A 27,270-nucleotide genomic window follows, 5' to 3' on the forward strand; every position below is an offset into this window, starting at 1 on the left:
GTATTCTCAGCGATTCCTAGCCAACGGAAGCTTTTGGCTCTACGTTGTCAAGCAAGGCCTCTTTAAGCTAAACCAAAACCATCTACGGAACTACACCACGTAGGAACACGGTCCTGGTGCTAATGACTTTCGTTAAGAGGAGAAAGGGGGAGAGGGACGTGAAGGTAAGGATACAGGGCACCCCACCGCCAACCCAAAATGGCGCCCGTGGAATTCCTACGAGAACGGCTACAACTCTACACTCAGCCTCATCCTTTTCTGAAAAGCCAACGGCAACTCGCTCCCACCTGCCACATCTGAGCCAGCCCCAGAGTTGGGAAACTGGCCCGCAGGCGTGTTCCTTTGGCCCTCCTCTTGCTCTCTGCCACCCTTAGGGCCTGGACGGAGAAAGACGAGCCCAGCTGGACGGTTATGTCATGGGGAAGAGGATTTGCACAGACAGACGTGGGTCGCAGCCATACTTAAGTGTGCGTTGCTCATGCCCCCGCCCCCGACAGGAGCATGCGGGGGGGGCGACATCATGGACCCCCATCCCGTGGAAGCTCTAGGGAAGAGGATGCAAACGGACGGCGTCCGAGCATACAATACACCGAGTCCTGCCTGCCATCGCGGCACCAGGAGTTGACTACCGGCCCCTGGCCCTCTTCTGTTGGCTTGAAGGTGGAGTGAGAGAGCTGGTAGGATGGGCAGGCCACCTTGAAAGGCCTTCATTCCTTTTGCCCGAGCCGCGCCCATGCCAAGGTACACCGGCACACACGTGTGTGTCCCCCCTCACCCTCCTGATCCCAGTGCCACGGCATGAGCGGGAGCCTCCCCCCCCTCTGTGTCCTCGCCCGCCAGCCGTGAACGTCCATCCTCGGATGCACTGTCGAAAGACATGGTTGATAATATAAATTACTGTCTCTATGTATACTATGTATAGGCAGGTCAGTCCGTGGAGCAGGCGGGGGGGGGGGCGGCCCCCCAGCTCATTTCCCTCGGTCCTCCATGTAGTGCTGGAAACGGGTGAAGCTCATGAAGACTTGCTCCAACGATATTTGGCTGACGGAATAATCCTCCACGTAGTACTTCTCTTTGGCTTTCTCGAGCGCCCCAAAGACCTGCAGGACAGAAAAAACCGGGGGGGGGGGGGGAGAGAGAGAAGGGAAGCAGTTGATGAATGAGGAGCTCCTTCCTTCAAGCAGCACAACCCAAGTGCAGCGGAGGCTGCTGGCTCAGACGTCAGTGAACCGGGCCAGCCCTACCGTTAGGCACTGTCAGGATCAGGCCCATTCCCCATAGTGTGGGGGACTGGGTTTTAGAACCTGAATCGGACTCAGAGGCTGAAGGGGAAGAAGCACACATACACCAGTCTGGACAGGGAGCAGGGGAGGAAATTCTCCAAGACACTTCAGGAGTCAAGGAGGAATCTTCCCAGGAGCTTATCAGACAGGAGGCCCAGGCTCAGAGATAATCCTCCCCCTCGCCCCTGCGAACTCAGTCTCTGTCTGAGGGGAAGGGAACATCAGACCCCAGATCCCGCCACAGGGTTAAGCGGGTGGTGTTGAGAGGAGGTGGGAGGCGCTCCGCTAGGTTGGCCACTTGGCCGAGGCTTCGTCTTAAAGACTCTCCACAAAGGTATTGACTGGTATTGACATTTAAAGCCCTAAACTGTTTGGGGCCAGGTTATTTGAAGGAACACCTCCTCCCATATGTACCTGCCCGGACCTTAAGATCATCTACAGGGGCCCTTTTCTGCGAGCCCCTGCCAAAGGAAGTGAGGCAGGTGGCTACTAGGAGGAGGGCTTTCTCCGCTGTGGCACCCCGGTTGTGGAATGAGCTCCCCAGAGAGGTCCGCCTGGCGCCTACACCGTACTCCTTTCATCGCCAGCTGAAGACCTTTTTATTCTCTCAGTATTTTAACACTTAATTTTAACTTAAACTTAAATTTTACTGTTTTAACTCTGTATTTTAATCTTATATCCATTTTTGCTGCATGGTTTTTATCCCGGTTGTGCTTTTTATACTGTATTTTGTATTTGTGCTTTTAACCTGTTGGTTGTTTTATTATGGTTTTAATTTTTGTGAACCGCCCAGAGCGCTTCGGCTATTGAGCGGTATAAAAATGTAATAAATAAATAAATAAATAAGCCTGTTTGAGGACTGCGGGAAACCATCCAGTCAGTTGATAGGCACCTGCCACCTCTGTTTTACTTTCACCAACAGGCAAATCCTCTTTTCATTCACCTATGACTTTGGCAGGGGTCCCCAGACTTTTTTAGTCATTGAGGCACATTGGGGCTTTGAGACGAGGTCGTGGGTCCTCTCACAAAATGGCTGCCATGGGTAGGGGTTTGCTATTTATGAAGTGACTGTCATGGTGGGCAAGGCCAGTCACAAGAAACGAATATCCCGGAAGGTAAACGTCAGTGGGGCGGTGAATAGGGACGGCCCTACCGTTAGGCAGAGGGACTAAAAGAACCTGAGTACAAGGCAGAAGTCAGGTGTGAGCTCCAAACCACACAAAAAATGCTTTTGAACGCCAACGAAGGTAGTGCTAATGGGCAGCTCTTCACTCTGTGGCATGCAGGTTAAGGGAGGGGGAAGATTTAAAGCATTTTAGGAAATGAAATTAAAATCAGGAGGGGCATGGAAGCTGACGACCACACAGGGAAGCATCTCTGGGCATCATAGAAACTAGTCTGCTGCTGACGGGGATTTTATCTGGCTGGGTGCCGCGTCTTTCTTTCCTTGGCATGTTTTTAAATTCCAATTTTCATTTATTTGCTTTCATGTCACGATTGAATAAAGGCCTTGTTTGCTTTGAGCGCCATTTTGGGGAGGAAAGACGGGATGAAAATAAAGTAAAATAAAATAAAACAATTCATAGCACAATCCTATGCATATGGGGTCGTTGCTTTTTTTAAAAAAAAATGCTTTCATGTTGTGTTTTAATTAAGGTTGTGTTTTTAACTTGTATTTTATGGTTAGCCTGCCTTGATGGGGAGTAAATAAATAAAGTAAAATAAATAAAGTAAAATAACATAAAACAATTCAGGGCACAATCCTATGCATATTTAGATAGAAGTGCTGGGAGGTGGAGGACTTTTTCCCGTCTAAACATACATACGATTGCACCCAAAATAACAAACTAAGAAACAAATTGCTTCCTAGCTCTTCCAGGACTTTCTCCTCCTCCTCCCCAAAAGTCACTTCTTCTTCTTCTTCCCATTATTTACTCCTATATCTCACCACCCATGCACATGCCGCTTGCCTGAGCACCAGGAGCCAAAGGAACTGATTGGTGGCTGATCCAGGACAAATAAAAGGAAGGACTTCTTCACACAGCGCAGAGTTAAATTATGGAACTCACTACCACAAGATGTAGTGATGGCCACCAATCTGGATGGCTTCAAAAGGGGGTTGGATAAATTCCTGGAGGCGAAGGCTATCCAGGGCTACTAGCCCTGATGGTTGTGTGCTACCTCCAGTATCCGAGGCAGTAAGCCTGTGTGCACCAGTTGCTGGGGAACATGGGCGGGAGGGTGCTGTTGCACCATGTCCTGCTTGTTCATCCCTGGCCGATGGCTGGTTGACCACAGCGTGAATAGAGTGCTGGACTAGGTGGATCCTTGGTCTGATCCAGCATGGCCCTTCATATGTCCTTATGAGAGCAGATGGTGGGTTGGCCAGGAGCTCTCCTTTAGCTGACAACGCCTGGCTCCTTACCTGTGCCCAGCTGAGGTTCTTATTGGTGAGGTGATAATGGACCATGCTCTGGTGTTCATGCTTCAGGACACTCCCTGAAAGAGGAGAAGCAAAGAATTGGCCACATCGGTCAACGGCGATGGGAAAGAACCACAGGCTGCAGCAAGCCAAAGTTCGTTTCATTTCTGTTCTGCATCCGGCTTTTTAATGTTAGAGTCCGCATGGAAATTCATGCGCATTTTTGGTGTGGACGGAAATCCGTGTGCCTCTGTAAACCAGTTGCTGGGAAGCAGAGGAGCAGGAGGGCACTGATGCCCTCGTGCCGGACTGGCGGGCTGCCCACACGCAGCTGTTTGGCCACTGTGGGACCAGAATGCCTCTTCTTACATGTGCATTTCTGTACACCACTTACTTGGGCCGTAGCTAGACGGGGCTTTATCCCCGGGATCGTCCCTGTGCGCCCACATGACGCACAGCAGATCCCGGGATCAGGGAGGGATCATCCCTCCCTTGCCCCGGGATCTCGCCCTACCCTTTGGCCCCAGTTTTTCCGCGGTCCTGGGCTGAACCCAAGACCGCGGAACGTGTGGCCTGGTGCTGCGGGTTGACCCAGCTCTGCACAATTCCTCTCAAGGAGCTGGACCCATCGGGGGTAGGGTGGGGGGAGCAGGGAAAGTAATTTAAATTTAAAAACCTACTTACCTCATGCGCACGAGTGTTCGTGCGCTGCTGGCCCTTTAATAAAAAAATGGCAGGCGCAACGCCTCTCCTTTTGAAGTTGTCACACAGCGCGTGTCAACAGAGAAGGGATCTCGCGTTAAACACAACATGAGACCTTCCCTCCTCCGTCACGGGCTAACAGGTAGGTCTAGCTAAGGCCTTAGTATACACACGTGGTTTTTATTTTTGCAAGCTCTTCCCCATAACGTATGCATTTTTGATTGCAATTTCCCCTAACGTACGGACTTTTTGATCAGAGAACTATATCGCAAAAATCCTGAGAACCGTGAAAACCGAAGGACAGTCACGTTACAGTGGCCCTATTCAGACACAGCTTGGGGAAGGGTGGTGAGGCGAACCACAGGGCATGGTGGTTACCGCTAACCACGCCGTGTGGTTCCACCACACGTGCACGGAACCACAGCCCGCAGGTTTCGGCCGTGGAGCTTCCTGTGTTAAAAGAGGAAGAAAAAGGTTCCCAGGCCGGACACCCGGGTCTTGTGAGCCCGACCCCCACGTACCTGGGAAAGTTTTCTCCACAAACGCCTTGAAGGCCTGCAGGTTGTCCTCGTCGTCGCTGTGGGTTTTTGCCAGCAGGGTGTACCCGCTGCCGAATTTGCTCTTCAGGTGCTGAGGGCTGCCCAGGCATTTGAACTGCCCGTTTACCATGATGGCCAGCCTGGTGCACAAGGCCTCACACTCCTCCATGCTGCCGGAAAGAGACAAGAAGTAAAACACAAACAGCCCAGCCGCCCCGGAACGCAAGAAGCGGCCACAGACCCTGCGGGAGACAAGCGGAGCATCTTAGGACAGCAGGAAGACAAAAAGCTGGTTCTGGGACAACCTGCGAGTTATAAGCAATGATGAAGACACAGTGGTGTTTGGGGGAGACTCAGGGAGGACTAGAATGATGGTCTTCCGACACAACCCGCAAGGAACGAACTGCTTCACATCCTAATTCTCAACCCTAGATCCAACAGCTGGCCAGATTCTACAGAAGCGGGGACAGACTACGGGGCCTGTTCAGACAACACGCTAAGCCACAGTTAGGCTTAGCCACAGTTAGTGAGCGCGTTTAAACAGTGGTTATGTAGCCACCAGGGTTAGAAATGGTTCACATGACCCACTAAGCCATAACGTTTAGCTCAAAACACTTAATCCCTGTGGCTTAGCGTGTCGTCTGAACAGGGCCTATAAGGGCATGTCTAAACTACAGATTTAAACTGGTTTCTACTCCAATTAATTGCCCTCCGCTCTCATGCTGTTAGATTTGAATGAATGGCTTCAAAGCTGGCAGGACTGGAACGCGAGACACCTCTCTTTAAAAGTCAAGTCATTTGCATAGCACCGCCTCCAAAGCAAGTGGGAGGAGCAACCCATCCATGGATGACGTCCGCCGCTGAAGGGGAAATCTATACGGTATACACTGGGAAAGTGCATAATTTCGCCAGGGAGCCTCACATTGGAATACAGTATCCCAATTCATGCATACAGGCATGTTATTTATTTAATAGGTGCACTGATTTCCATGTGTTTTTAAATTTGGGTGCGTGTGTCTGCGTTGTGCGTACTTTTAACAGTTTTTGCAAAGGATTCAAGTAGCAGAGGGGGGAAAACGGAGAGAGTTTGTGAGCATCAGAAAGCACAAGGTGTGGAAAGATTTGGCTTTTGGGGAGAATTACGGAAGGCAAAGGGACTCCACTCACTGGCACCTTCAGCCAGGTGACCCCTGACCCTCTATGCCTCTTGCTCTTGGGGGAACTTACTAGCTTTATACAAGATGTTGCACCAAATGGGAATTAAGGCAAGAGCGCTCCACTTCCCCATCTATGCTGCGCTTTTCATTCGTGGTCCATCTTTTATTTGCGTTTGGCCTCACAACAACCCCGTAAGGTAGATCGCTACCATTCCCAGTTTACATACGGGAGAAGAGAGTCTGGGAGAAGCCAAACCAGGAGGGGGAAAACCCTCCTCCCTCTTCCCACCCTGGTAGAGGACAGGGAAACGGTCCCGACCTGTGAGACGTAATAATGATGGACTTCCCACATTCCCGCGTCCTGGCGACTGCATCCCACAACAGGCGCCTGGCCACAGGGTCCATGCCAGTGGACGGCTCGTCAAGGAAGATGACCGGGGGCCCACCGATCAGGGCTATCCCGGCGCTCAGCTTCCGCTTGTTGCCGCCACTGTGAAAGGAGAAGAGGTAGCCGTGACAAAAGCAATTATGGGGGGAAATACGACGGATGTTGCAACACGTCGTTTTGCATTGTAACATGTATGAGGCATGCAGACAGAAGTTAATCTTTCCATTATGAACAGTCTTTTCTGGATGTAACCCCACAATGTTGCTACTAATTTGTTTAAGGGATGTGTCCTTCCATATTACTGAAAGGGTCTCTAAGGCCATAGCTAGACCTAAGGTTTATCCCTGGATCGTCCAGGGGTCAAACCTGTTCACCTAGGTGACACACAGGGGATCCAGTGCTCAGGCAGGGGCGAACCCTGGAGGATCCCAGGAGAAACCTTAGGTCTAGCTGTGGCCTATGTTTCTTATGACCTCAATGCAAATTAGAGAAATAACGTTGCAATCCTCCTGTGAGAAGGAACTTCACAAGTTTTTATGTCATTTTTTATCTGTCCCTTGTATGTTTTATCTTGATTTTGCTGGTCTGCGACCGTAAAAAATAATAATTAAATTGCAATTCCTGTACGACAGGGCTGGGCGAATGTCAGGCTTACAGCACCTCCATTTTCTTTTGGCTAAACCCCCAAGGTCCTCCAAATGGACCCAAATGTAAAATTAAAATGTGGCTTACAGAGGCAGACAGACACTTCAGTTTAATGAACAGGATATCCTCTGGGCGTATGCTTCAAATTAATGAACAAATTAATCCTCTGGGCACCTGCTCAGCCCAGGAAATGTGTTTTCAGTACCAGAATTAAGGCCACGGTTCCTTCAGACACAAACCCAGCCCTGGTTTCCTTCCACGTTCCCTTAGTTTCTGTGACCTAAATAGGGGGGTTGTAGGAGCCCTTTTCGTTTGTTGCTACTGTTAAACAATTGAGGGTCAGAAATCCTAGCTGATCTACTGCAAATAGGCCAGGTATCAACGTTTTAGAATGGGGGGGGGGGGAACTGCCCCAAACTTGGAAACCACTGATCATTTGGTAAGTATGGGGGGGGGGGGGGAAGGGGGCGGACCTGGGGAAAAGGGGTGGAGCCCTCTGGGGAACCCGAGGTCCAGATTTGGTCCCCGGGGCTGAGTTTCCCCACCCTTGTTGTACAGGTTGCAGTTTGGAGAAAATGAAAATCTCTCAAAACGCTGCACTGCGCCCACGCAATCGCGTAGCAATGACCCTCTAACCATCAGCCCACCCAAGCGGCTTAAGAGGCCGGCCGCATTTCCGCCTCACCTGTACGTCCTGACCAGCTTGTTCGCGTGCGGCTCCAGGAGCAACCCTCGCAGCATGTTCTCCACGCAGCTGCCGATGTACCGCTCGGGGATGCCCCGCAACCGGGCGTACATGCTCAAGGTCTCCCTCCCGGTCATGTGATCCAAAAGGGCATCAAACTGAGGGCAGTAGCCAATCCGCTGCTGGACCTGGAGGCCGACGACAGAGCGAGGGGGCGAAGTCACAAAGTGAGCGGCCAACCTACCGACTCGAGCCGGAAGTGTCCCGTCCAACTCTAAGGGCAGCACCCGACGGGGTTCACTCTGCAAACCCTAGCGTAGCTCCGCGGAAGCAAGTGGTTGCAGAGAAGTTATGCGCAACGGGTCGCACAAGAGTTATGCGCAACGCCTCGCCCAAACACAATGCCAAATCGCTTGCGCAAACGTGCACTTAGTTGGACTTCTCTTGCACACTGGTTCAGAACCTGGTTTCCGCCAGCACCAACGTTCTTTTTTTAGTGAATTCAAGGGGGAGTGGGGGGCCGCCTTGGGGGCCGGCAGAGGGCTCAGGTTGCCCACCCCTGTTTTATGCTGCCCACCTTGTAAAGTGCCGCCAGGGGGCTTTTCCTTGAAAGGAAAATACTTGAAGGGCGCAATCCTATGCATGTTTAGACAGGGAATAAAAGTCCTACAACTCCCAGCATGCCTCAGCCAGCATGCTGGGAATTATAGGACTTTTTTTTCTTTTTCTTTCTAAACATGCCTAGGACTGTGCCTTAAATCAATAATAAAAAAATTGTTTCTAAAGCACCGCTCCAGACGTTGGCTACCTTTTTGATATTGGCCAGAATGCTGTGCCCGTCCACATAGGCGTCTCCCGACGTGATGCTCTCGTCCCCCGTCAGCATCTTGAAAGTGGTGGTCTTGCCTGCCCCGTTGAAGCCAAGGAGGCCAAAGCACTCGCCCTTGCTGACCGCCAGGGAGATTCTGTCCACCGCCAAGCACGAGTCCCGGCTGCTGTACACCTGGAAGGGCAAACCACTGGGGTGTGAGGTGGCTGGCCAGGGCTCCTCCAAAAGATGTGGCAACAGAGCCCCTTCCTGGGGACTGGACCTCCTCCAGGATCTGGGAGCTGGGGCTCAGACGAGGTGCTCTCAATCCACAAGAGGTGGGGCGCATCCATTCTCTCACACTGCCTCCAAAATAGCAGCAGGACTGGGACACTGGAGATTTGAGGTCTAGTCCCTCTTCAGCCATAAAGCTCACTGGGTGACTTTGGGGCCATCACTGACTCCGCCTAGCCTACCGCACAGGGTTGTTGTGAGGATCATATGGACCTCGTAGAACACGGGACTGCCCGATAAGAAGAACTCCTAGCTCTCCACAAAACAGGCTGGTTGCCTGCTGGCCAATCCAACTCGCCGTAGGAGAGTAGGTGATGATCTACTTACACGCCGGCTTTAAGTCACCTTCCACTTGGCAGGCGCTTCAAGCTTAACTAGTGGGGTAGCCTAGAACCAATTCTGTCCCAGGGCAACTTCATGCACTGAATATATCTGAGCAAATGAACATCTAATGCTGCCCGTGGTCCATCTGGCCCAGTATTGACTACTTTGATTGGTGCTCCAGAAGCTCCAGCAGAGGGCCTTCCCATCATCTGCAGTCAGACCGTTTATTAGGGACTAATCTTGGGCCCTTCTACATGCAAAGCACATGCTCTGCCACTGAGTTACATGCCCTCTCCAAGGAAGCACAGCTCAACGAGTCCCAAGGGACAGGCCGCCCTGGAACCCAGCTTTTGAACCCCCAGAGGCAGGTCGGAGGCTTCACCTTGGTAAGTTCCTTGATGACTAGGGGACTGTTCAGCGACGAAATCGACGACGTTGGCGACTCCAAAACCTTCTTCCTCTCGTCTGCGACGTCTCGGTCTTCTGGCAGCACAGGGACTCTGTTCAGCAGCAGCATCTGTTGTGGGAAAAGCCAACCGAAAGTAAACAACAGCCCTGCAGAGCTGAGCAACACATTGCAATGGGAAGACGAGGAATTGCATTGGGGCAACATGTAGTCCGTTTATCCGTTCAATGAACTGATCCAAAACCTTTCTGAGATAAAGAAAAGATGCCTCCAAGAACGTAAGAGCAGCCACGCTGGATCAGACCGAGGACCCATCTAGTCCAGCATTCTGTTCACATAGTACAGGAACCCACAAGCAGGACACAAGTGAAACACCACCCTCCCACCCATGTTCCCCAACAACTGGTGTATGCAGGCTTACTGCCTCTGCTACTGGAGCTATCAGGATTAACAGCCACAGACTCTCCAGGAATTTGTCCAACCCAATTTGAAAGCCATCCAAATTAGTGGCCATCACTACTACATCTTACGGCAGCGAATTCCATAGTTTAACGCTGCGCTGTGTGAAGAAGTCCTTCCTTTGATCTGTCCTGAATCTCCCACCCATCAACTTCACTGGGCTCTAATACTATGGGAGAGGGAGAAAAATGTCTCCCTCTCTGCAGCCTCCACCCCATGTGTAATTTCATACACCTCTAGCCTCCTTTTTCACAAGCTAAACAATCCCATCTGTTGTAACCCTTCCTCAGAGGGGAGACGCACAAGTAATTTTAGTTGCCCTTTTCTGCAGTTTTCTGATTAACCAGGCAACATTTTTTAAAAAAATAATTATTGGCTTTTTCTTTTTACAGAATGGTCGCTTTATTCATATGTGAATTATAAAAGTTTGGTCAATCAACGAAACCAGACTTCCCCAACATGGTGCCTTTTCTGGATGTGCTGGGACTACAACCCCCATCATCCCCAGTGAGAAGGCCCATTGGGTGCACTGGATATGGATGCTAGGAGCTGTAATGCAAAACAAGCAGGAGGGGCCCATATTGGCAGGATACTGAATTAAATCAATAGAAAGCCATACGAAGAGCCGGCTAAGATTTATTCATTTATTCAGCAACTCCTTTGGTTCCCGAAACTTCACAAGACCTTGCTCTCACCACTTCAAATCTCTCTTTGCATCCATAAGGGCCAGAAACTTGCTTTGTTTCAATGAAATGAAAGCAGGGATTCCATAGGAAGTCGAACCCTGCGTCCACTTCCACATTGCAGACTTGCAGGGTCTGTCGCCTACAGACAGAGATGATTTATTTATTTATTTATTTATTTATTTATTTAGAATATTTATATACCGCTCTCCCCATTGAAAAATTTCAGAGCGGTGTACAAGGTAAAATGAAAATAAAAACTGAATAAAACAGTTAAAACAGATCTTAAAAGAAGCAGATACAGTGACCCCTGGCTGGACATTAAGGAAAGGCTTCCTGGAATAATGATGATTTCAGGAGGCGCCGAAAAGAGTATAAAGTTGGCGCCTGCCTGACCTCCAGAGGCAGGGAGTTCCATGGGAGGGGGGCCACCACGCTGAAGGCTCTTTCCCTGGTGGACTCCAATCGGAGGATGGATCTATGTGGGACCACCAGGAGCAGGCCCTCGGATGACCTCAGTGACCGGGCAGGTTGGTAGGGGAGAAGGCGCTCTCTCAGGTATCCTGGTCCCAAGTGGTTTAGGGCTTTGTACACAAGTACAAGAACCTTAAACCTGGCCGGTAGCGAATAGGCAGCCAGTGCAGTTCCCTCAGCAGAGGAGTTACATGCTGGAAAGGGGCAGCTCCAGACAACAGCCGAGCTGCAGCGTTCTGCACTAGCTCCAGCTTCCGGAGCAGCTTCAAGGGCAGCCCCACAGAGAGCGCGTTGCAGTAATCCAATCTTGGGGTTACCAATGCCTGTACCATCATGGCCAAGCTATCCCTGTCCAGGAGAGGCCGTAGTTGGCGAACCAACCGAAGATGGTAAAAGGCACTCCGAGCCGTGGCGGCTACTTGAGCCTCCAATGACAGGAGGAGTTTTAGCTCATCGGCCTCTCAGATTTCCTTCTGTTCAGTCCTTACCCACTTCCGCCTCCGCCGCATGCCGCAGACTATGGTCCTCACTCTCCAAAGGAGGTTGGTCTCGATGAGGAAGAGGAGGAGGAGGAAGAAGAGCCCTTGCACGGCCATGGCGGTCAAGTATTTGCCAATCCCGGGGCTCTCCCAGGCAAAGTAATTGGGTTGGTAGGTGATATCTGGAAGGTGGGAGAGAAAAGGTGGGAAGAGGAGGTCCGAGATAAAACAGACAAGTTACTTCATCCATATCAGAGCTCTTAAGAACTACGGGAGCAATCCTATGCATGTTTAGACAGAGTCCTATCGTTCCTAGTATTTGCGTACATCACCCTTGAATCCTGTAGGTGAAGGGCTACAATCCTATGCATGTTCAGACAGAAAGCCTAGAATCCCATGCATGTTTAGGCTACAATCTTATGCATGTTCAGGCTACGATCTTATTCATGTTTAGACAGAAAAAATGTCCTACTGCTCCCAGCATGCTCCAGCCGGGGAGTTGTGGGACTTTTCTCTGTCTAAACATGCACAGGATTGTGCTCTAAGAGTAGTATCTAGTAGTGGCACAGCACTAATGGTGTTGCGTTAGTACAAAGGGGGAAAGCAGAGATTAGCCACCCCAAATTTTTGTGGCAAATCTCCATTTCCCCCCTTTGCACTAGTAAGCGCCAGTGACACCACGCTAGCGTTGGTTTATGCCAGCGCAGTGTCATTACCACTAGCGCCATTCGATACTACTCTAAAGACACAACCCAGCCCAAAACAAGCAGGGTTTTTTAAAAGTCCCAATAACTTCAATGAGAAAAAGTTAAGCGTATCTTGTGCTCCCCGCTATGGAAATCAATAGGACTTAAAATGCTTAAGTGTGGCTAGACTGTGTCCTAACATATTAGTGCTAGAAGATTATTTTATAGCAAGGGGGGATTGAGAAAAATGGGGAGAAATTATTTTTATTTTTTTTTATTTTTACATTTATAGCCCCACCTTCCTTTCCTTCTTAAGGAACCCAAGGCAGCGTACATAATCCTCCTCTCCACTTTTATCCTCACAACAACCTTGTGAGGTAGGATGGGTAGGAGACTTGTGACTGGCCCAAAGTTACCCAGTGAGCTTCCCTGGCCGAGTGGGGACTAGAACCAGGATCTTCGGACTCCCCAAACAGCGTAATGGTGCACACTAAAAAAGAAGAAAACCCACCCCCTAGATAGAGTGGATAAAAGTGAACTGGGTAAAGCAAAGGGTTTAAGCCCGTAATTAATGACCAATTAATAGAATTTCCTTCCAACAAATTTCTGTAAATTCAAGGGGAAAGTTCTGACCTGCCACACAGAAGTTAAAGATGATGATACTGGATACTCACTAAATGCTTTGCAGATGAAAGAAGCTTTCAAAGAAGAGGTGCAGAACTGAATGAATTCGTAATTCTGGTAGAAGTCGCTGATGCTTTGTCCCAGGCAATAGTTGGGCAGGATGAGAAAGACTTTATCCAACGTCGCCGAGAGATCCACCAACCCAAGCTCTAGAAGACAAAGGGCATGTCTACACCAGCACTATATCCCGGGGTCATCCCGGGATCGTTGCTGTGCATCCAAATGATACACAGGGGATCCCGGGAGCAGGCAGGGACAACCCCTCCATTTTCCTGGGATAACCCTTAGGTGTAGAAAAGGCCAAAGTGGGGAAGTCAAGGAGCCAGCCTTCATGTGTCAATCTAGAGGAGATGTATATTTATGCACCCATCTGCCCTGTTCCTATCTAGAGTATGGCGACCATATGAAAAGGAGGACAGGGCTCCTGTATCTTTAACAGTTGTATGGAATTTCAGCAGGTGTCATTTGTATATATGGAGAACCTGGTGAAATTCCCTCTTCCTCACAACAGTTAAAGCTGCAGGTGCCCTGCCCTCTTTTAAATCTGGTCACTCTTTAAATCTGGTCACTCCTGCACCTTTAACTGTTGTGATGAAGAGGGAATTTCACCAGGTTCTCCATATATACAAATGACACCTGCTGAAATTCCCTTTTCTATGCAACTGTTAAAGATACAGGAGGACCCTGTCCTCCTTTTCATAGGGTCACCCTAGTTTAACAGCCCATTTAAAAGCAAAGGAAGAAAGGTACTAGTGTAACTTCCTTACAAGGAGAGTTCCACAGGTAGGTGAGGTGTTGCCGCAGGTAAGCCCTATGCCGCGTTCTCTTTAACCTAGCCTCTCTTGAGAGTTGGATATACAGAAGGGCCTGTGAAGATCTTAGACTACACGCAGGTTCATAAGGGGTGAGATGATCTTTCAGATATTCAGAGCGCCAGTGCAGTTGATACAAGAGGGGTGTAATATGGTCAGCAAAGTGTTTACCCCATTTTTCACTAGCCTGACTTTCCAAATACTCTTCAAGAGCAGGCCCACATAGAGGGCGTTGCAGTCATCTAAACAGGAGGTGATTAAGGTGTGGATCATTCACTCTTACGCCAAGGTGGGCGGGCTCTGCATCACCACTCCGACACAAAGTGGACGGCACTAGGGATAGGACCTTTTTTGTGGTGGCACCCAAACTCTAGAATTCCCCTCTAGAGCTTTCATTTGCTTCCCTCCCAATTTTTTCCTCGCAGTTACCAGTGCAAAATTATTCTAACTGCCCGAGCTATTTAAGAGGAAGGCTTTGGGGATGTCTCTATATATTTTTGTCTGCTGCTATCTTAGGCATAATATGTATCGAATTTTAGCCTTGGTTGGGCCTTTTCGTTTTGCTCCGTAACGTCGCATTGCGGCGACGTTCACAGACCGTGGGAATATAAAAACACTGCAAATAAATCAACGAACAACGGACGTGAAACTGAAGCAATGAGGACGGCGTTGACCAGGAAACCTTCTCCACGAACAGACCCTTACCTGGGAAGCTCATGATCGTGACCGCCAGGAAGGTGGCGGTGCCTGAGAAGATGTTGAAGATGGTGAGGCGTGTGTAGGCCGTGGCTGCTACGGAGAAGAAGAAGCTGAGCAGGTACATGAGAGGGATGATGGCCCAACTGTAGAGGAGAAAGATCTGCATCACATCGACCAGGTGGTTGTCCTCGGTGAAAGCTTTCACGCTGAAGGCCTGGAATATCACCTGGAGGGGCAAGCGATAGAACTACAGTTAAGAACACCGAAAGCTGCCTTGTACTACAGCAGATGTATTCATTTATTCATCCATTTATAGCATTCCTACCCCTGCCCTTTAGCCAAAAAGGCTGCCAGAGCAGCTTACAAAGGCAAGTAGCATGACCAGGGCTGGGCAGAGGGTAGAGGGCGGGGGGCAGTGGGGCCAGTTGGCATGGGCCTACGATTTTGAGGGGGGCCTACTCCGAGTCCCCCTGGGAAAAGTTGCTTGATTTCTCTGTTGTTCATGATGAAGTTGCCCAAAGAAAAGCACGTAAAGCATTTCTGAATGTGAAGAAGCGATGTCTTATATACATCTTGAATAAAAGTGCTTGCCATGACCTTTTTTTAATAAATCGTTCTAGTTCATATGTATTTAGAACTGATTAAAAATACTTAATGAGCAGTTTGAAACGGGGCCTACATTTCCCACCTGGCCTGGGCCTACTACCAGCTTTGCCCGGCCGTGAGCATGACGGTCCCTGCCCTCAGGCTTACAATATCAATTAAGACATGACGCACAAGGAAGGAGGGATAAGGAGGATGTAGATAATTAAAAATGTTTTTAAAAGCCTCTTTAAAGAGACGGTCATGGTGGTCATTTACTCCCTCTCCCTCTCCTGCAAAAAGAGCAGTTGGTTAGGAAGGCCTCTGGGAGAGGAGGAGGGGATATTTATTTGTCCAATTAACACTGCAATGAGAATGTCAACACTGGCTGATTAGTGGTTCTCCAGCAGGGCCGGCCCTACCCTTAGGCTGAGTGAAGTGGCCGCCTCAGGCAGCAGATGCGGTGGGGCAGCAGCGAGGCAACACCGCTTGCCCCTACACCCCCTAATCTATCTTACTGTCCTTAGTTGCGATGGAAGTAGCTGTGCCATTGCCATGGTTGAAGTAAGATTCAACTATCACTCTGGTGAACTTCTGCGTGCGGGACAGAGGGCGGCCATTTTATCCTTCACTTCAGGCTGCAAAATGTCTTCAGCCAGCTCTGTTTCCCAGGGACTCAGGCAGAGAAGGGTCTTTTTCCCATCACCTGCTACCTGACCTTTTTAGCTAGACCTGCCGGGACGTTGTGTTAAGAAAGAACATTCCAGTCTCCTTCTCCAAATTTTCAACATTCTTTTCAACAAAACTGGATCTCTAGAATTCTTCTATTTATGGAGATACCAGGAAAACACTTTCAGCCAGTTTCTAACCCAATTGCTGACGTTGTTATGACACTGACTTACCAGTATGAGGATGCAAGGAGTGAGGAAGTTGATGAGGTCCCACAGGAGAGCTGAGAGCCAGAAATTGATGACGTAGACCCCGCTGACGAACTGCACGTGCTTGGCCTTGATGGCCCTTTCGCTGACTAACAAGAGCGCAAAGGTGCTGGACAGGGAAGCCATTCCGTAGAGCAAGTTGATCGCAATGGCAAATCCCGTCTGGCCTCTGGCGGGACACGAAAAAAGACAGCCGGGTCAGACGGATATTTGTGGTTTATTTTGACCTGTTCAAAGAGCTCGGGGTGGGTGTCAATAATAGAAAGGAAAGAGCCAATCAGAGTGATATCGAGTCCAGGGGTTTATAATGCAGAATGCGAAGATCGCAGGAACTCCTACGCTAGCCAGCCTTGTATCCAACAATTCGCAGAGTTGCCAGAGGCGACCAAATATTCCACGTAGGCGAGTGAGCAGGCTGGTGGGATGGATTATTCCATCTCTCCTCTGACAGTCTCTTCCAACAGAAGGCTTTTAAAAAACCAACCAAAAAACACACTTGTCTGCTAAGAGGTTAGTAAGACGGTGTTTCCATGCTCAGGACATGTTTTGAATTTTGAGAGATTTCACTAATTTGCAGTATCTGCTAAACGAGGTAGCTGTATGTTTGGATGTATGAAGCAAAAAAACGAAAACACTTGAGAGATCTCATTCATTTGCAGTATCTATTAAATGTGCTAGCTATATGTTTGGATTCATGAAGCAAATAAATAAATACTGCAGCTTTGAGAGATCTCATTCATTTGCAGTACCTGCTCAATGAGCTAGCTATATGTTTGGATCCACGAAGAAAGGGAATACTGCAATGGCTTTTTAGTAAACAGGCATTCCTTTCTTTATTGGAAATACAAGGCCTGTGCAGTTGCAAATTTCCATCGCGTAATTTAACACACTGCGATATGTACTATTTGTGTTACGTCTATATTTTGGAAAGAGAAGATGAATTTGTATTTTGAAGAGGGGGGAAAATGCGGACGCTTGGACTCACTCCATGAGCTGGTCCTTCGCCGTCTCCGTCACGTTGCGGGGCTGTGGATAGTTAGCAACTGTGATGGAAGCGTTCGGGCCGGCCAGGAACTTCAGCAAGGCGTTGTCTGCCAGCAGCAGCGCTGCCGCGGAGGAATGATATGCCTGGTTGTTGAAGAGAGCCATGACCCGTATTCGGTCCTCCGTTTCCTCGAAAGAAGCTGCTGCAATGTAGTGCTCATTAAAGGCACCGCCCTCTTCGGATGCGCGAGAAATCAGGTATTCCTGGAGGTTACCTGCAATGACACCAGTTTCATGTATACGTCTTATTCCTTCCATGGAAAGAAGAGAGGTGGGTGCCTATTAAGAAGAGGGCCTTTTCTGTTGTGCCCCCCCCCCACAGTTGTGGAATGAGCTTCCCAGAGAGGCTTGCCAGGCACCTATGCTGTGGTCTTTTCAGCACCAGGTGAAAACCTTCTTATTTTCCTAGGCATTATAGGATGCAATCCTATCAGGACGGCCATAAGCCCCTGAACGTGGAAGCTTATGGCCACCCTACGCAGAGTGGGAGGAGCAGTGGAGGCAATGACCACCTCTATCCTCTTCCTGCTCTGTGTTTTGGGTAGATGGGCATCTTTGGCTAGATGGGCTCTGTATTTTGGCTAGATGGGCTCTGTATTTTGGCTAGATGGGCTCTGTGTTTTGGCTAGATGGGCTCTGTGTTTTGGCTAGATGGGCTCAATGGAGGGAAGGAAGCTGGGGAGGCCTGGGGACACACTGTAATCCAGCCTCCCCAGCCCCCTTCCCTCCCCCCTGCCGGCATGTATCCATTCCCTCCTCTTCAAGGTGCCTTTGTGTGCTGACTGCAAGAGGGAAGAGGAGTGAGTGGGGAGCTTGGATTCTTGGCTCTGAGGTTAGAATGCTGACTCCGATCTCGGATCTAGGAATCCGAACTATCCTATGTCCTCCGCCCTCAACAAGACTCTGTCTAGGGGCCACAGGACTGCTAACTTAGTCTTAGTTGTGCCAGGACACAGAATAATGGGCTCAAGTGACAGGAAGACAGATTCCAGCTGGACATCAGGAAAAACTTCCTGACTGTTAGAGCAGTACAACAATGGAACCAATGACCTAGGGAGGTCGTGGGCTCTCCCACCCTAGAAGGCTTCAAGAGGCAGCTGGACAAGCATCTGTCAGGGATGCTTTAAGGTGGATCCCTGCATTGAGCAAGGGGTTAGACTTGATGGCCTTAGAGACCCCTTCCAACTCTACTATTCTATGAGTCTATGATTCAGTTTCTCTGTTTTAAATCCATTACTGTATTTTAACTCTTGGCCCTGCAGCTAGGTTCCATTTCGGTTTTTAATTTCATTTTCTTTCTCTGCTTAGTGTCACCTCACCCTGGTCCCAAAACTCACCCACCACCTCCAACGGCTTTTGGTGCTGAGCGGCAATCACATCCTTATACTGTGCCGCCAACCTCTGAGCCGCGCTGGGTCCTTGGGAGACCGAGAACGGCACCGTCGTCTGGCCGTACGGATTCAACGTCAGCTTCAGCAGCAAAGAGTCCCGAGGGCCCGGAAAGGTCTTGGCCACGACCAAGGCGAAGGCGGTGAAAATCAGAGGAACCAGGAACTGGCCAGCCACCATCTTCCAGTTGCGCCAGCTGTACATGGCCCTCTTCATGAACATGGCATAGAACTGCTGGCAGCAGAGGTAGAACTGTGGAACGAGAGGGCAGGCAAAGGATACAGGATGAAGGGCGCGGGCCATGGACAGACCATGTACGTTTTGGAGTGTTTGCGAGTTCTTTTCATTCATTCATTCATTAATTCATTAAATCTAGGGCTCATTCCTATGCATGTTTAGACAGAGAAGAAGTCCTACAACTGTCCACCCATGGCAGGAGAAGAGACACGTGTCTGCATGACTTGTCTCTGGGTGGTCTTGAGAGGAAGAACGGTTTGCCTTTTTTGGGTGTGTGGGGGGCGTTGCTATGTTTGCAGACCCTGCCAGCTTCCACCCCGGACCCCCGCTCAGAGCTCACCCCCGTGTTCAGCTTAATGTTGGAGCAATCTTCCGTGATCAGAGCCCCGCTGTCGTCCGTCATGTCCGTCATTCCGCTCAGGCTGCTGGAGTCGTCCACGGCCCAGTCGTTGGACCGCCGTTCGTGCTGGTACTGCAAAGCTGGCAGCTGGATGGCTTGAATGTCCATGCTGGAATCGACCAGCTTGCCGACTCTGGAAGAAATTGACTGAAGCCGTTGAAGTGAACAGTGGCCATGCTGGCTTTGAAAATATACATAATCAAGCCACCCCAGAGGATGAAGCCTTGGCGTGTTGAGGACCATCTTTCACTTAAAACACCTCTGTTGTAGATGTGTCTGTACAGAGCCTTATTTGTTTGTTCATTTATTACATTTCTGCACCGCCCAATAGCTAAAGCTCTCTGGTGGTTCACAAAAATTTAAACTATAAAATAGAACATGATAAAACATCTTATAAAACCATTATTATTATTATTATTATTAATAATAATAATCTCTCTTTTCTCACTCGTGGTGGTTTTTCTAGACAGGCATGACGGGCTTTGCCAAGTCATGCTGTCCTTTACTGGCTCAGAAACTTCCTGTTATTGAACGTGTTTTAAGTACGCCTGGTTTCTGGATGTTGGTGTGGATGTATTTTGATAGGTTTCTGAAGGTTTTCTGTATAGTTTTTTGATGTGATCCCAGTGACTGCTGTTGTTGCTATTTTTTATTATTATTATTATTATTATTATTATTATTATTATTATCATCATCATCATCATCATTATTATTACCCCCTTTCTTAAAAATGACCAAGGCATCTTAAAGCAACATTATTAAAAACGTACAAAATACAAAAGGGCTAAAAACAATTTTCAGTAAAAGATCCCAACATGGGAGGCCCACTAACAGTACAGACTTACGATGGTTAGACAGAAAAACGTCTTCAACTGGAGCATGATAGGAACTGTAGAATTCTTTCTCTGTCTAAACATGCATAGGATTGCACAGTAAGCAATGTCAACTGGGGCATACTGAGAGTTGTAGGATTTAGTGTGTGTGTGTGCCTAAACGTGCATCCAAAGCGATGCTGGCTGGGGCATGCTGGGAGTTGTAGGTTTCCCCGGCCCCCTGTCTAAACAAAAAGGGTGGGTTCCTGCATTGAGCAGGGGGTTGGACTTGATGGCCTTATAGGCCCCTTCCAACTTGACTATTCTATAATTCTAAGGTTAGGGTTGTTCTCTAAGCAATGCTGGCTGGGGCGTACATGGAGCTGTAGGACATTGGATAAGCGATGCTGACTGTGGCATGCTGAGAGTTGTAGGACTTTTTTCCTGCCTAAACACGCGCAGGCTTGTGGTCTAAAACATCGGAATCATAAACGTTAAATCTTTAAAACAAAATAAAACCAGAATAAAAAGCCAGAGTAAAACCCAGCAGCAGTGTAAAGATCTAAAAACGCAATAACCCATTTAAAATCAAAATTAATCCTTAATTAATGGCTCTCGAACCCCAGCCATGGCTCTCTTCTCCTCATTCATAAGACACTCACGGCCCTTGAGTTCTGTCCCTCCCTTATTAGTTAACTTGTATTAAATGAGCCGTGTAACAGCTTTTAAATCTCGGGGGGCCTCAATAGGAGCATAAACACTCATTTTATCAAAAGCTCATTTCAAATATTTTATTACCTCAGTTTTAGACTTTTTAAAAGTAACGTTTTAAGATTCATGCATCTCTGTTTCGTTTTTAACACAGGTGTGAAATGGTCTGAAGACTTATTCAATAAACTTTTGATCGCTAGTTAAACTTATTTTTCAAACCGCCCTTCCTCTTAGACACGCACAATTTCACCCTGGCCTCTTGCACCCATTTTATTCGCCCAAGAGCCCTGTCAAGGACGTCTGATGTAAGAGCGGTCAGCTTGACATCGTCCGGCAAGCTTCCCTGTTTTTCCCCGGAGACTTACCTGAGGAACACCTCCTCCATAGTAGTGACCGAGGCTCCGTAACTGGCAATGCCCAGTTCTTCCCGCCGTAATTCCAGCTCTGTGAACAGGGCCTCAAACCTGGAAGAGGAAGGACGTTGAGACAACTTGGAAACAAGGAAGATCAGCAGAGCCCTACCTTTCACTGCAGTGTGCACCGGCAGTGCTACCAACCCTATGGGTGAAGGCAGGGGCGCAGAACCGAGGCCCTAGGGGGAAAATGTGGCCTGCCTCGGTCCCAATCTGCTTTAGGGTGGATTCCTGCATTGAGCAGGGGGTTGGACTCAATGGCCTTGTAGGCCCCTTCCAACTCTGCTATTCTATGATTCTATGATTCAATCCGGTCCTCCAAGAGACCCCAGACAGTCACACCCCTTTCCCTGTACACAACTAAAACTTTAAATAATCTGAGACTTCCCCCCCATAACTTTTAAAACTTTACGAACAATTTAAAACTTTTTTTTTATTTTTCTATTTTTAAATTAAAAGCATAGTCAAGTGCAGGTGAGCCTCACGCATCTCCAGGGGTTACAGGGGGCGACCTTACCTGTGTGTGCTCTCTTTGGGCAGGATGAAGGAGAGCTCTGCTCCAGCATTGCTTTCCAGGGTGGCTTTGGGCACGTAATGGTGAATGAGACGGGAGATTTCCTCAAGGTTGCAGCATAGCTCCTTCACCATCACCATGTGGTATCCTGCACCTGGAGCATTGGGGAGAAGATAAAGAAGACTCTCGCTCACCAAGATCGGAAGCTGGCTTATATGAAGTCCAATCAATGGTCCATCTAGCTCGTCACTGCCTAGACTGCCTGACATCGCATCTGCAGGGTTTGAGACAGAGATCCTTGCCAAAACTACCTGGAGATGCTGGATATTGAACCTGCGACCTCATGGGTACAAAACCTGTGGCTTGCTGCTGAGTTATGGACTTCCCCTGAGAAGCACCCGACCTGCTGTGTGCAAGCAGGTCATGGCAATTGCAAGATTAACGTTGCCAAATCTGACAATAGCTCTCTAAGGTCTCAGACACAGACCTTTCCTAGTCCTATCTGGAGATGCCAAGGACTGAACCTAGAATCTTCTGCCTGCAAAGCAGGTGCTCCACCACTGAACTACAGCCCTTCCCCAACTGTTAAGAGCTTAGGCTCAGGACTGCAATACCTGGCAGAACAACGCTCCAGCCCTAAATCTCCCTGGACAGTACGATCAACATCTGAGGCCTTCCACCGAGTGCCACCTCCAAGGGAGGCTCGGAAAGTGGCAACAAAGGACAGGGCCTTCTCAGTGGTGGCCCCCCTTGACTGTGGAATGAGCTCCCCAGTGAGGCCCACCTGGTACCGGCACCATCATCTTTTCAGCGCCAGGTAAAGACCATCCTCTACTCCCAGGCATTTCATGGTATATGATGAGGCATCTATCTATGCCTTCTATTTTAGAACAGGTCTATTAGAAAAAAACACTGTTTATTCAAATTGTATTTAGCTGTTTACATTGTTTTAATTTTTTGTGTTAAAATTTTAAAATATTTTTATTCTAAAGTATTTAGAATACAGAGTATTAAATACAGAGTATTTTGGATTTTTATGAATTGTCATAAACTACCCGGAGATTTTTGTCTACGGTAGTAATACAGAAATAAAATGAAATGAAGTCAATAAACAGAAAGCTGACTTACACTGAAGTCAGACCATTAGTCCATTGAGCTACGGGGTCCCATCCTACCCCTTCACTCGCACTCAGGGGCAGGAACAGGCTTCTCTGTGTTACCATGAAGGGCAGTACAAAGCCAGACTGGGGAGGGATGATGGCCATGTGGCACGCCTACCCAGCCGAATTTGAAGATGTCTGGCTGTTACTATAATAATGTATTTGTTTTATATGTTTTAATCAGTTTTATGTATTTTATAATATTTTTGTATTCAATGTTGTTCAGAGGGAGAGATGGGTTATTATTATTATTATTATTATTATTATTATTAATTAATTAATTATTATTATTATTATTTATTTATTACATTTTTATACCACCCAATAGCCGAAGTTCCGAAAATGATATAGGTTTAAATACTGATTTAAAACAGCAAAGTTTAAATTTAAGTTAAATTAGGTGTTAAAATACTGAGAAAATAAAAAGGTCTTCAACTGGCGACAGAAGGAATACAGTGTAGGCGCCAGGCGGACCTCTCTGGGGAGCTCATTCCACAGCCGGGGTGCCACAGCAGAGAAAGCCCTCCTCCTAGTAGCCACCTGCCTCACTTCCTTTGGCAGGGGCTCGCAGAGAAGGACTCCTGTGGATGATCTTAAGGTCCAGGCAGGTACATATGGGAGGAGGCGTTCCTTCAAATAACCTGGCCCCAAGCCGTTTAGGGCTTTGAATGTTAGTACCAGCACTTTGAATCGAGCCCGGACCTGGACTGGCAACCAATGAAGTTGTAAAAGGACTGGCGTGATGTGGTCTCACTGGCCAGTCCCTGTTAGTAAACATGCTGCCCTGTTTTCTACCAGCTGAAGTTTCCAGACCGTTTTCAAAGGCAGACCCACGTATAACGCATTGCAGTAATCCAAACGAGAGGTTATCAGAGTGTGGATAACTGTAGCTAAGCTATCTCTGTCCAGATAAGGGCGCAGTTAGTATCTCAGCCTAAGCTGATAAAAGGTGCTCTTTGCCACTGAGTTCTGGATCAGTTCTGGATCCAAGAGCACCCCCAAACTACGGACCCGATCCTTTAGGGAGAGTGCAACCCCATCCAGGACAGGGTGAACATCACCTCGCTGAAATCCTGCTCAACCATTAAGGGTCCAAGAGTCCTGTCCTCTTCTGCAGATGGCCACCCTTCTTGCGTGTCAGCCAACAAGGCCGCCATCTCCGCCTGCCTGCCTTTTCTACGTAGGTCGTCTCTAGCCGAGGGCCGTCATTGGCTCCGGGAGGATCCTCCTTACCGTATTTGTGCTTGAGGAAGAGCGACGACCCGCAGCACTGCAGCTCCCCGTTCGCCATAATGGCAATGCGGTCCCCCAGCAGATCCGCCTCGTCCATGAAGTGCGTTGTGAGCAGGATGGTGCGGCTGCTGCGCTGCTGCTGCAAGAGCTCCCAGGTGGCTCGGCGAGAAACGGGGTCCATGCCGGAGGTCGGCTCGTCCAGCATCACCACCTGCGTGGGGCAGACGACAGGGCCTCAGGGCTTTGCAGGCGATGGGAATGGCGCCAGGGCTAGGCAGGGCCGGGCACTGGCCCAGGGCTCACACCTCAGCAGGGGTCCATTGACAAGAGCCCCCTGGAACGGCTCCTCTTCACCATCGCAACCTGCTAGTTTATTTTATTTATTTATTACTTGAGACTGCACAGAGATCTATTTGAATAGAAACACTGTAGACCCTCTCCTTAAAGACCTCTTCGCTGTGAGCTAAATTTAAAGCAGCCGCACTCCGGAGCTGGCTAAGAGCTATCCGTGTAATTTCCCACAATGCCCCTAATGCTTGAGGTAGCTTCACTCCTGGGAATTGTGGGAAATTAAACGGCTGCTCAAAGCCCCCGCTGGTTGACAAGGGGAGAGCAGGGCTGGGGCGTCGGCAGCTGCTTGAGGAAGCCAGGAAGTCCAGAGCTTCAACGACCCCGTTCAGACGACACACTAAACCACGGTGGTTAAGTGTTTTGAGCTAAACACGACAGCTTAGTGTGCTGTGTGAACCATGACTTAGCATGTCGCGTGAACCATTCCTGATCCTGGTGGCTACCGAACCACGGTTTAAACATGCTTGCTAACCATTTGCTGCAAAAGGGTTTTAGCTGCCTAACCATGGCTTAGCTAGGGTGACCATATGACCGGATTTGCCCGGGCTTTTGATGACAGATCCGGGAGAGGGAGGGGAAATCCGGATTTTTCCAAAGAGCAGCTCTGATGGGAATTAACAAAAATGCTTATAACTCCGTCATTTTTTAAGATAAAGACATGAAACTTGGCACGATGGTAGCTCTTTGGAAGGGCTTTAGTTATACCAAATTTGAAACAGATGCGTTCATCCATTGATATTTTAGAAATTTTTTAAAAATTGAGGTTTTAAAATGATTATTTTTAAAATCATCATTTTTAAAGATAAAGAGCTGAAAGTTGGCACCATTATAGCTTTTAGGTAGAGCTTTAGCCATACCAAATTTGAAACAGATCTGTTCATCCATTGACTTTTAGGAATTTTTAAAAATTTGAGGATTTTTTTAAAAAAAATAAATGTTATTTTTAAAGATAAAGAGATGAAACGGCACCATGATTGCTCTTAACAAGGACTTTAGCTATGCTAAGTCTGAAAAAGATCTGTCCATCCATTGAGTTTTAGGATTTTTTTTAAAGTTTGAGGTTTTAAAATTATTTTTTAAAAATAATTTTAACATGGCGACCATGTTGTCCTCCTTTTTGGTTTCCAAAATATGGTCACCTTAGCTTAGCGTGTCATCTGAACAGGCCCACTGTCACACGTAAACAGAAGGAGCCCTCCACACAGCAACCTAACATTTCCCTGCAGCTTCCAACTACAGGAGAAAATTGTCAGGGACAGACAAGCAGTCTTTCAGGGGCCTTTCTCTGTCATGACTTATCCTCTCATTGAACTATCTCCCTCGTTGACCAGAATGCAGGAAAGGTGCTTTTTTCTAATGCGGTCTATTTGTCCATCATCTCCGGTATTGTCTATGCTAGCCGTTGGGAGTATAACGAAGAAACACAGACATATTACTCAAACTTGCCTTGGAGTCCCCAATGAGTGCAATGCCAATAGAGAGTTTCCGCTTCATGCCTCCGGACAAGGCCTTTGACAAACAAACGCGTTTCTCCTGTAGATTGAGGATGTAAAGGATGCGGTTGATCTCCTCTGGGTATTTCTCGACGGGGAAACCTTTCAGCTGAAACAGAACAGAAATTGGGAGGGGGGGGAAGAGTTCACACAAGATCTGGCTTTTTGGCTGCTTGAATTTAAATGCTTAAAAAGAAAACCAGGTTTCTAGCCCTCATTGTCGGGATTTTAAAAAACACAGAGAAGAACCCACCCACCCCTGCAAAAAATCCACAACTATGAGAGGGGTATTGAGATCCTTTCAGCCCGAAGACCGAATCCCATTTTGGAGAAGCTCGTGGGAGTGGTATTCTGTTGGTGGGCGGGGCAAATTGCAAAAGTGGCGGAGCCCAAAAGTCCAGCATATTTTGGGAGGGGAATTCTAACATTGGGGGGATGGACTGGACAAAAGCCAAGAAACTATCACAAATTGGTGATCTGGATTGGAGCCACCTGCGGGTCCCAGGAGGGCCGGATCGGGACCCCAGTTGTGCCGGATCTTGCCCCTGGGGCACCTCTACCCCCAACATATATTACCCATATCGTCCATCATCCACAGAACGGAAAGGCTCACATGTGTTCACAGCCCGAGGAGGTGCGTCTACTCGTAGCCCACAGTCCTCCAAGGTGAGAGGTTAAGTCTAAATTTGAATCTGCCCGGCATTCACTTTTTAAGCAATTTAGGATGCGACCCTCTGCATGTTCAGGCAGGAAAAAAGTCCTACAACTTCCAGCATTTCCCAGCCAGCCACGACATTTTTCCTGTCTAAACTTGCGCGGAATTGCGTCCTTAATTGTCATTACCCATGGAAGGTCTACTCGTTACCCACCCTACGCAAGAAGAACATTCGCTAAACACTCATACGAACCCACGCGTACCTTGCCTCTCCAGGGCTTGCAGGCAAGCAGCAGCTAGCAGAACAAACGGACGCGGACAGAACCGAGCGACAGAAAGGCTGCAACAGCGATCAAAAATGACTCACCCCAGAGTAGAAGTGCAGGTGCTCTTCCACCGACATGTGGTCGAAGAGGACGTCATGCTGAGGGCAAAGGCCAAGACTTTTCCGGATCAGGACCATGTCCTGGGAGATCTCGTAGCCGTTGATGTAGGCCTGGCCACTTGTGGGAGGATACAGCCCTGGAGAAGGACATCCAAAATAAATATATATATATAAAAAAAGACACCCAAGGTATTTTGCTGCTAGAGCCAGAATAGCAGATGGGGCTTCCCCACCCACCCAGGCCAGGTTCGCATGACCCGCCAGCCCACCATGGCTTTATTTACCCGTGGGGGCTGTCATCTTGTGCCAGACACTCATGGGTAT

The 27,270-nt window shown here is 48.5% G+C and overlaps 1 protein-coding gene across 1 annotated transcript in view; it reads right to left on the bottom strand.

The window, feature by feature from the left end:
• Positions 1-595: 595 nt before the first annotated feature.
• Positions 596-27,270, bottom strand: part of ABCA3 (ATP binding cassette subfamily A member 3) — a 76,456-nt gene continuing 49,781 nt past the window's right edge. The window contains exons 13-31 of the mRNA XM_063143558.1: positions 26,929-27,083; positions 25,860-26,015; positions 24,063-24,273; positions 21,673-21,823; positions 21,108-21,206; positions 19,160-19,352; positions 18,531-18,834; positions 17,135-17,408; positions 16,114-16,318; positions 14,636-14,855; positions 13,109-13,267; positions 11,758-11,930; positions 9,630-9,764; positions 8,630-8,824; positions 7,822-8,009; positions 6,423-6,593; positions 4,929-5,116; positions 3,709-3,782; positions 596-1,100 (exon numbers count right to left, since the gene is read on the bottom strand). Coding sequence (XP_062999628.1) covers positions 969-1,100; positions 3,709-3,782; positions 4,929-5,116; positions 6,423-6,593; positions 7,822-8,009; positions 8,630-8,824; positions 9,630-9,764; positions 11,758-11,930; positions 13,109-13,267; positions 14,636-14,855; positions 16,114-16,318; positions 17,135-17,408; positions 18,531-18,834; positions 19,160-19,352; positions 21,108-21,206; positions 21,673-21,823; positions 24,063-24,273; positions 25,860-26,015; positions 26,929-27,083 — 3,383 coding nt within the window. The 3' untranslated portion in view covers positions 596-968. The remainder of the gene's footprint in view (positions 1,101-3,708; positions 3,783-4,928; positions 5,117-6,422; positions 6,594-7,821; positions 8,010-8,629; positions 8,825-9,629; positions 9,765-11,757; positions 11,931-13,108; positions 13,268-14,635; positions 14,856-16,113; positions 16,319-17,134; positions 17,409-18,530; positions 18,835-19,159; positions 19,353-21,107; positions 21,207-21,672; positions 21,824-24,062; positions 24,274-25,859; positions 26,016-26,928; positions 27,084-27,270) is intronic.

This window comes from Elgaria multicarinata, chromosome 17 (genome assembly GCF_023053635.1).
Source record: "Elgaria multicarinata webbii isolate HBS135686 ecotype San Diego chromosome 17, rElgMul1.1.pri, whole genome shotgun sequence".
NCBI classification, from domain to species: Eukaryota; Metazoa; Chordata; class Lepidosauria; order Squamata; family Anguidae; genus Elgaria; species Elgaria multicarinata.